General features: G+C 42.3%; 1 protein-coding gene across 1 annotated transcript; it reads right to left on the bottom strand.

The window, feature by feature from the left end:
- Positions 1-1,358: 1,358 nt before the first annotated feature.
- On the bottom strand, positions 1,359-9,158 carry LOC144325667 (uncharacterized). Its single transcript, XM_077919573.1, has 4 exons — positions 9,023-9,158; positions 7,039-7,092; positions 3,448-3,573; positions 1,359-1,732 (listed from the first exon to the last, which is right to left on the bottom strand). Exons 1-4 carry the CDS (start codon positions 9,143-9,145, stop codon positions 1,613-1,615), a joined length of 423 nt encoding a protein of 140 aa, XP_077775699.1. The 5' UTR covers positions 9,146-9,158; the 3' UTR covers positions 1,359-1,612.
- Positions 9,159-9,412: the final 254 nt, after the last annotated feature.

Genomic DNA, 9,412 nt, shown 5'->3' with positions numbered 1-9,412 from the left:
GATGCCAACAACAATATTTTCTCACAATAAAAACAAAACAGTATTTAGGCAAAATTATTTATTCGAAGGTCACACGAACTCCACTAGCCATTTACAAACCCTTCAGGAATGCATGGTTTACATTTGGTATCTGTATACCAGTTTTATTTTGGTTTTCTTAAGCATAAAGGAGTGATTGCATACAAAATAAATAATTGCATAGCATAAATAAAATCCATAGTATAAATAATAATAGTGCACATCACTTTTTCCATTCACATATAAATCTTTCAATAGACTTATTTTTAACCTACAACATGAGGGTATGTTTGAATATACAAATATGCCTGAAGTATCTGTTATCCATAGGAACATAGAAAGCTGCCTTATACTGAATTAAACCATCATCTACCTCAGTATTTGTCTACATTGACTGGTAGTGGCTGTCCTGGAGATTCTAGGGAATGAATCTGAAGCCATCTGCATGCAAAACAGATGTCCTACCACTGAGTTATCCATAAGAATGAATGAAGCTCACACAGTATGTTATATGACCATGTTCTCCTCTATGCCGTTGGCCACAATCTGTGATGCCTGTACATTTTAAGATCAACCTTGTATTTCATAGATATTATACAGTGGAACCTTGGTTGTCGAACGTAATCCCTTCCGGAAGACCGTTCAACTTCCAAAATGTTCGACAACCAAGGTGCAATGGGCGGTCATCAAATTCCATCGAGAAAATGGAGAAGCACACCTTGATTATTGTATTTTAGTGTTTTGTTGGAAGCTGCCCAGAGTGGCTGGGGAAACCCAGCCAGATGGGCGGGGTATAAATAAATTATTATTATTATTATTATTATTATTATTATTATTATTATTATTTATTGAAAGCCATTAGACTTCCAAGGCGCATTCCAAATTGGAAGCATTCACTTCTGGGTTTTCGGCATTCGGGCTCCTAATCATTTGGCTTCCGAGACGCTCGAAAACCAAAGTTCCACTGTGTATGCACACACACACACACACACACACACACACACACTACAAACAAACTTGAAATGGCTTAAAGCACGATTACCAAAATTCACCCACTGAAAGAAATGCTACTTCCTGTTTACAGAAACAGCAACTGAACAAACAAGCAAACAAATAATAAATAAATAAAATTTAAGCAAAAATTAAAAGTGCTAGGTATCCTGGATGGACCTTGGTAATATGGTATCCTGTGTGAGGCCAAAATTTGAAGTGGGGGACCCAGCGCAAAGCCACCTTCCCAAAGCTGGGCAAGGGAGGAGTTAAGCTTTGGGAAGCAGGCATGAAACTCTGGCAGGGTCCTAGAGCCCTCTTCTCCTTCTTCTTCTTCTTCTTCACCTTCTCCTTCTCCTTCTCAAAGCTGGTCAAGCACTAACTAGGCTTTGGGAAGGACGTAGGCAGGTGCCCTTGGCCCCTGCATGGGGGAACCGGTCACATTGCCCTAAAACCTCTGTAGGTGTAGGGTGATCAAATAAGTAAATAAAGCCAAAATACAATTCCATATTCTTTGGAGAAGATGCACTGAACATTTGGTCTTCTTCACGAAACTTGGCTCAGTGAAAATGCATAACAAAGCATTTGAAAAACTTTCTTTGTCTCATTGCTTTGCTTCTGTTTTCAACCACTTGCCGTCATGCAGTCTCTTCAGAAATATTTTTAGATTTTCCAATAGTTGCTTGGGGCTTCCTTTTGAAGTTTTACAATTCAGGTCACTTTCCTTTTATTAAAAAAAAGAAAAGAAAACTGGTGTTGAAAGATGTGGTGTTCCAAAGTTGTAGATCAGGTGTGAGTTGTAGATAGGTGTGAACTACCTATCTGCTCTTACAACAAATTTTTCATTTGATGAGTGTGATTAACATAGCTATTATGCATGCACACAGAGACATTAAATAATTGCTTGTTTTGTAATCAAAAAATCACTGTTAATTGATTTTTATCATCAAGTAATAATAGTCTTTAGTGAGTGTGGTCTCCACAACCAGAAGTTCATTTAGATGGGGTACAGTGATAAGGCAATCACACGCTCAGAAGATGGGTCAGTGAATGAGCATCAAAATTTAATTACAACTAGTAGAAATTAACTTCAGCATGGCTTATTTTCAAAGATGGAAATTGAAATAAATATACTGCGAGTATTTACTTGACTGGGAAAGCTACTGTCTCTCAACCTTTTTGCATGCAGGTGCTAATTCTGCTTCTTAATGCCCAAGTGTCTTACTGCATTGTGATGCTCATTTAGGCCTAAGTCACATCCACACCATACAATGAAAGCAACACCATATATCCCATGCATCCCAGCATGAAATGAACAGTTCCACAGAGCAAAGCAATCGCGTTGGTATGTATGGGGTAAGGTGAATCCTCAAGTAAGCTGGCCCTAAGGTGCCAAGACCTTTATGTAATAATAGTAACGTCTTGAACTTGGCCCGGTAACAAATCAACAACCAGAGGAGATCTCTGAGCAGAAGTCTTCTACGATGGCAAGGTTTCACTCCTGCTCAGCTGCTATAAAGCATTCAGCAGGAACTGCAGTCTTCAGATCCAGAGCAAAAGCACATTACAAAAAGCCAGTTCTGAAGTCACCGGTGCCTGAAATACTGTGGTCAAGCTTCCCCAGTCCAGTCCAGGTAAAGGGCCAGTGAACTCTCCCTGATACTGGTTCCCTTCTCCCACTTTTCCAAGTGTCAGAGTTTTTGTTTGTGAGGAGGGGGTTGTCTAATGGCAGGGGTGAATCCCATTATGAGCTGGCTATAAGCTCATATTGGGTTGAACATTTTTGGAACTGTGGGAGCTCAGATTTCAAAGTCTTCAAATTTTGAATTTGGCCCCATCACTGCTCCTAAATAGAATGGAGCCACTCAGTTAGCTTTGATCCATTTACTATGCTCAGGATTAACCAACACCTGCTTTGTATCACTGAAGACAAGACAGCTCTTTGTGAGCAAGCTATCTATGCTTCATAACTCAGAATTGCAGCAACATAATGTGTGGGGATGATCATAGCTGTGGCTCTGGATTTGTCATGCTAAAATAGCAATAATCCACTGGGGACTTAGCTAAGCTGGTAAAGAAAAAGTGATTTATAGGCGTTGTATGTGTGATATACACTGTGCCACCAGATGGCGACGTGGAGACCAGTTTTTCTCTACCTGTTTTCCTTATTTGAATTTACAATGCTTTAAACTGAAACGCTTCTTTGATGTGTCTAGATCCAGCCTAAGGGTCACCAATTTCTGCCACTAAGCCCAAAACTAGTAACAACTCTATACATCAGATGCAGCCACTATAGTGCTCTCCTGTTGTTTCTGGACTCCATTTACCATCATCTCTGACCATTGGACATGCTGGCTGGGGCTGATGGTCCAACCACATTGACTACTGAGTTATGCCTAATATGAGTATTTAAGAGAAAAATGAAACAGATCTACTTACATTCTGTGAATGCCACCTCTTGGCAAGTTCATGAAGGCTGCTTCTAAGATTATGATATTCGTGGAACTGTGGCACAGAGTCCAGGGAATTGTTAAATGTCTTCAAATCTTTCTTTTCACACTGTTTCTGAAATGAGAGGATTGTTTTAAGGTCATCTGTCAGATTAAACACACCATTGTTAAATATGGCAGCACTACAACATAGCTGTGGAATTCAGGGCCTATTCTGGTTCAAATCCCATTCATTTCCGTAGGGCTTTTACCTGAGAAACTCCAAATGATCATAGGTAGCAGTGGACGAGAGGCAGGGAGGGCAGTGCCCCCCAAACAAGAAGCTTGCCCCCCATCCCCTCCCATTTCTGAACTCCTGTTATCAACTTATGCTATTATTTTTCCTTCTCTCCCACAGAAAAATATACTTTACCTGTTCTGTGCCAACAAAGACTACTTTTTTCTGGTGCCACCACTGCAGATGAGTCATGTCTTCTATTTTCACAACTAGTATTTCCTCTCACAGTCATCTCCATCCCACCCACCCCCATGATCCAGATTTAAAAGGCCTCCAGAATGTTCAACCTTAAATAATGGGCCTCTCTTTCTACTCCATAGGTGACCAGACCACATGTCACATGTTTAATGCAGTCCGCCAAGCCAGAGGGGCGGGACTCACTCACCTTTCTTGCTCAGCTGATCAGCCACCGGCTGGGGAATGCAGGAAATATTGGTGTTCCTTTGCTGATAAGGAGCTTATTAGGTACATCAGTTTGGGATGAACTGGGAGCACTGGTGGAGGCTTTGAGCTCTCCCCTGTGCTCCTAATCCAGGCAGTACTATGGCTCCTGTGCTGCCAATCTTTTGCACCTTAACAACATGGAGGGAAGGAAGCACTTCCATCCACCCCCAATTTTGCCACCCACAAATAGCATGGGGAAACTGCTCGAATCCCAATTTTATCTGACTAAAGATGCAGATCCTGAACCAACACTGACCACAGGAGGGAATTCATCCTGACCTACACAGCTAAGTAACCCTCACCATGATAACAAAATGGAACGACTCTGTCCTGTCTTTTCAATGTAGTCATATGCAACTATCCCATCAGCATAAGGATTTGCCCTTGTATAATGGGACTTCCTCATCCTCCACAATATGCCCTATGCTCTCCCCAAAGCTGCTTCAGAGCAGATTTAGAGGGGCATGGAGGGAAAGGGGCCTTGTTTTGCAGGTGCAAATCCTTGTGTTGATTGGACCATTACTTAGCGCTATATTGGAAATAAGACAGGGTCATGACACAACTATGATATCAAAGCAAAGATTCTAAGATACTAGCAGAAAGACTACCTAGAGCTTATCTACGTGTTCATTCTTGAATATAATTGCTGCAAATATAGCACAACACTTAAAACAGTGTGCACTCCCTTAGATATCAAAACGCTAGATGCTAATTCTGAGAGATCAACATGCTCTGGACTTATAAAATCCCAATAATTAGATCAGACACTTATTAACAATGTGACATTCTCAAGCACAGTAACATTCATGATCCCCAATTAAATCCTGATACCGGCAGTCTGCTTCACTTATCAATGTTAATACATCAATGATATCCCCACTGTTGCATTGTAGGTTTTTTTTTATATTTAAAAAAAGATGTAAGTCCAATTCTTCTCCCATACTTCCTGTAAAGTGATCCACACTTTGTAGATTTCAGGTGACTATTTTAATTGAGATGTGGAGCTTGTGTTGCTCTCATCTCCCTGTCTATTTGGTCCTTCTGATTAGGCTGATGGTAGGGAGACTCCAACAACATATTGAGAGCCAAAGGTTCCCCATCCCCATGTTACAGCACATACCAGTGGGAGAAATTGTCTCTGGACAACGTATAACATGTGGTTTGAAACCAGAAAGTCAGTCATGGAGAACACGTGTTGTGGTGGGGGCTAACAAGACACCCACTGTTGCTGGGTGGGAAAAGAGGGTTGGCCACCATTATGATTGAGTTCTGCTTGTTGCTGGGGAGATTTATATGTTGCCATTTTGTGATTGACAGCCATAGCCTTTATATGCTCTGTGTGCAGCGTTGAGCTTCCTCTTTTCACTGCGCGCACTGGATCACCCGCCCACCCTCCCTAATTTTAGGGTTGTTCGCTTGACCTTGCTATGCCTGTCATGGGGTCACCTGCTTTTGGGGCAGGGGCCCAGTAGGAATTTTGTCCATTTGGCTGATTGGCTGGTGCCATTTGGTTTTTGCCTACTGCGTAGCAAATCGTCACAACTTGTAAGGTTGCAATTAGGCATTGGTTTTATGAATTGGTTGGTGGAGGGGTATGGACTGGCTGTGCCTGCCCCTCCAAATGCTGCTGCTGCTGCAAGGATATTCCATTAAAGGAATCCAGGGGCTCGCCATGCTTTTGTCCGAACCCCTGTCAAAGGGTTAGGACCACGCAAGAGCCCCTGGGAGCATTTGGGGAGAGGTGAGGGCATGGTACCCAACTCCATCTTTCTCCCCAAAATGTTTTCCCTTTCTGACTTTGCGTGCATGCAAATGTCAGTCTGTCCCCATGCGGGGTCAGATAGTCGCAACCAATGCCTAAGCAACCACTCACATTTCTTGTATTTTAATAAAGGTGTGGCCAAAATTATGCCAAAACCCTTAAACAAAAATTATGTGTCAATTGTGTGTTATTTGTGGGGTGGCTTGGGGACCTCAACACACAACTAATTTACAATGATATTAGTATGACTTAACTTGAGCTGGAGCGTGTCTCAGCTTAACATCCATTATTTACGATGACAGTTTACGATCCCAGAACAACCCTATTTCAAAAATAATGAATTACTGTTATTTCAGGGCATCCAAATGCCACAGTAGGAGTTTGGATTTGATATCCCGCTTTATCACTACCCTAAGGCTACCCTAAGCTACTACAAAGCGGCTAACAGTCTCCTTTTTATGCAGGGCTTTTTTTTCAGCTGGAACTCAGTTCCGGCGCCTCTCAGGTGGGTGCCAGTGCCATTCTAAGAGAACAAGGGAGACATTCATGGTGAGGAGTTCCAGCACCTCTTTTTTAAAAAAAAAATAGAAATATAGTACTGGTACATTCAACAAGGGCTGGCCCAAGACATTTTGGCACCTGAGGCGAAGTGCAAAATGGTGTCACTCTCCTCACCAGGGAAGAAGGGGTGAGTGAAGATCTATGTCAGGAACAAGAGAGGAAGAAAGATCTCCATCCAGACCTACTGCTTCTGTGGATCCTGCTGCTGTCTCACCTGGCTGTCTCACCTGGCCTCTTGGGTGGGCAGGCCCTGCACTCCACATACAAGTGCTTCTCCCAGAAATACCACTATATCAGAGGATAGCTCAATCAGAAGAGCACAAGGCTCTTTATCTCAGGGTCAGAGGTTCAAGTCCCACGTTGGGCAAAAGATTCCTGCATTGCAGAGGGTTGGACTAGATGACCATTGTGGTCTCTTCCAACTCTACCATTCTATGATTTTATCTGGCATGCTAATACTTAGTTTGAATTTCCCCCCGCAAATTTTTCAAAGAATTTTTTTCCAAAAAAAATCAAGAACATTTTTACTTTCTTACCGGGTTTTGTTTTTCTGGAATATCTACCAGTGGTGTTGCGAGGTCTTTATTCTTCTGAAAATAACAATGACAAAACACAGTTAGGTAACAGAAGTTAGAGTAAATATTAGACATAACTGGATCCTTCCAGCTCTCTTCTTCAAGGGTATTTTTCCATAACAGCTATAGGGGGTGACTCTTTCAGGAATGCAGTATCTCCTCTCACTGAATGTTCAGCTTTCATTACAAAACATAAATCTGGAAACCTCTTACTTGTGACTTCACTCACTTCTTGGTAGTTATGCACAGTATTGCCCTTCAGGTAACTTTAAACACATTAGGTTACCTATATGCTATGTTCCAACTATTCTGCAATGATCTCCTACCTTAGTCCCCTTGACTACAGAAGTTCTGGCTACTAGTTTGTGATGCATATATAGTCTGATATAGTTGTTCATGCATTTATCTCTGTAAGTGCATGCATTAATTGTTCTTATTACCCCATGGCTTTTTAAAAAGGGAACTCTAGTGGCTGCAACTTCACAGTATCCCATTAGGTTTTTGAATGCTCATCAGACGGAAATGTAAATTTCTACCAATTTAATTCTATACAGTAGAACCTCTACTTACAACCACCCCCACTCGCGGACGTTCCAAGTTGCGACTGTGGCAAACCTGGAAGTAACCGGCGGGTTTGCCGCCATTCGCGCATTCGCAGGAGTGACTATCGCAGTCCACACATGCACAGGAGTAGCGATCACTTTCACGCCTGCGCAGAAGCGGTGATCGCCGTTTGCGCATGCGCAGAAGTGGGCAATCACTGCCCCCACCTGCGCACAATGGCGCATCTCCCAGCGACCCATTGTTCCATAAGCACGTGCCTCCGGAATGGATTGTGGTCGTGAGTAGAGGTTCCACTGTACATAAATCTTAGATTAGGGTTCAGAAACCTGTGACCCTTCCAATGTTGCTGGACACCAACTCCCAACAGCCACAACAAGAGGGCCATAGATTCACTATTGCTGTCTTAGATTGGCTGCATCAACAGGAATATAGGGTCCAGATCAAGGGAAGTAACACTACCAATACTCCCACTCTATTCTGCCTTGGCCAGACCACACCTGGAATCCTGTGTCCAGTTCTGGCCACCACAATTTAAGAAGGTTGTTGATAAGCTGGAACGTGTGTAGAGGAGGGCAACCAAGATGATCAAAGGTCTGGAAACCAGGCCTTGAAGAGCGCTTGAAGGAACTGGGTATGTTTAGTCTGGAAAAGAGGAGACATGTGATAGCCATCTTCAAATATCTTAAGGGCTGTCACATGGAAGAGGGAGCATGCTTGTTTTCTCCTGCTCTGGAGGGTGGGACTTGAACCAATGGCTTCAAGTTACAAGAAATGAGATTCCAACTAAACATTCAGAAAAACTTTCTGATAGTAAGAGCTGTTTGACAGCCAAACAGATTCCCACAAGAGGTGGTGGACTCTCCTTCCTTGAAGGTTTTTAAGCAGAGGTTGGATGGCCATCTGCCATGGATGCTTGAGCTGAGATTCCTGCATTGCAGGGGGTTGGACTAGATGACCCTTTGGGTCCCTTCCAACTCTACAATTCTATGATTCTATTATTGTTTTCTTTACCATTCCCTCACCCTTGAATTGCAGTCGATGTATAGTATAAAAGTAAAGGATAATGGGCCCTATTCAACCCAAGGAATGGACCCAATAAGCCATGTCTATTAATTTCATTGTATATACTCTGAATAGAACTAGCATTGGATAGAACGCTTCATATATATATATATAGTCTAAAATTTTGATTTTCCCCATATGCTGTAAGAAACAAAATACAAAATGTGGTTCAGTATTACATATACATATAAATTTGCACTGCAGTCCTATCACTCAGAAGTAAGTCTCACTGTGTTCAGTAGGCCTTACTCCCAGGAAAGTGTACATAGGATTGCAGCCTCAAGTCAGACAAAGTCAACCAGGTTCTGTTATAACATACCACTTGATCCATTGCGTGATGCAAGTATTTCTGAGTTTCAATAAGGGCAGCTAATAATTTTCCCGTTGGCCGGCAACTGGCATACACTCCAAAGCAAAGCAAAATCAAACAGCTGGAGTGCATTGTGGTGAGAGTAGCGTGCTTCGGTTTTCTTCTGCTGAATCGAGCAAAACTTTTGATGCTCACCCTTTTTATATACAAAGGATGCTAAAGGAAATGATTAATATCTACCACAAAATCGGGTAAACCAAACCAAGGTTGGGACTGCTGGAAATCACCTTGAAGAGTGCAGACTTTTCACTCTTTATCTGATGTTGAGGTGCATGCAGCTTTGAAATAAGAGCTATCTTAATCATTGAATATACATACAGATATGGGCACACTTTCTAC

The sequence above is a fragment of the Podarcis muralis genome, chromosome 15, assembly GCF_964188315.1.
Source record: "Podarcis muralis chromosome 15, rPodMur119.hap1.1, whole genome shotgun sequence".
NCBI lineage: Eukaryota > Metazoa > Chordata > Lepidosauria > Squamata > Lacertidae > Podarcis > Podarcis muralis.
Note: the sequence above shows the minus strand (reverse complement) of the source record. Positions and strands in the feature narration are given on the sequence as shown.

What these genes read in the sequence shown, in the direction of transcription:
- LOC144325667 (XM_077919573.1), bottom strand. Translation starts at nt 9,145, where the DNA reads ATGCACTCCAGCTGTTTGATTTTGCTTTGCTTTGGAGTGTATGCCAGT. An exon ending in ATCACGCAATGGATCAAGTG is followed by an intron (nt 7,093 to 9,022) that starts GTATGTTATAAC and finishes TGTTATTTTCAG; the next exon opens with AAGAATAAAGACCTCGCAAC. An exon ending in AGAGGTGGCATTCACAGAAT is followed by an intron (nt 1,733 to 3,447) that starts GTAAGTAGATCT and finishes TTTTAATAAAAG; the next exon opens with GAAAGTGACCTGAATTGTAA.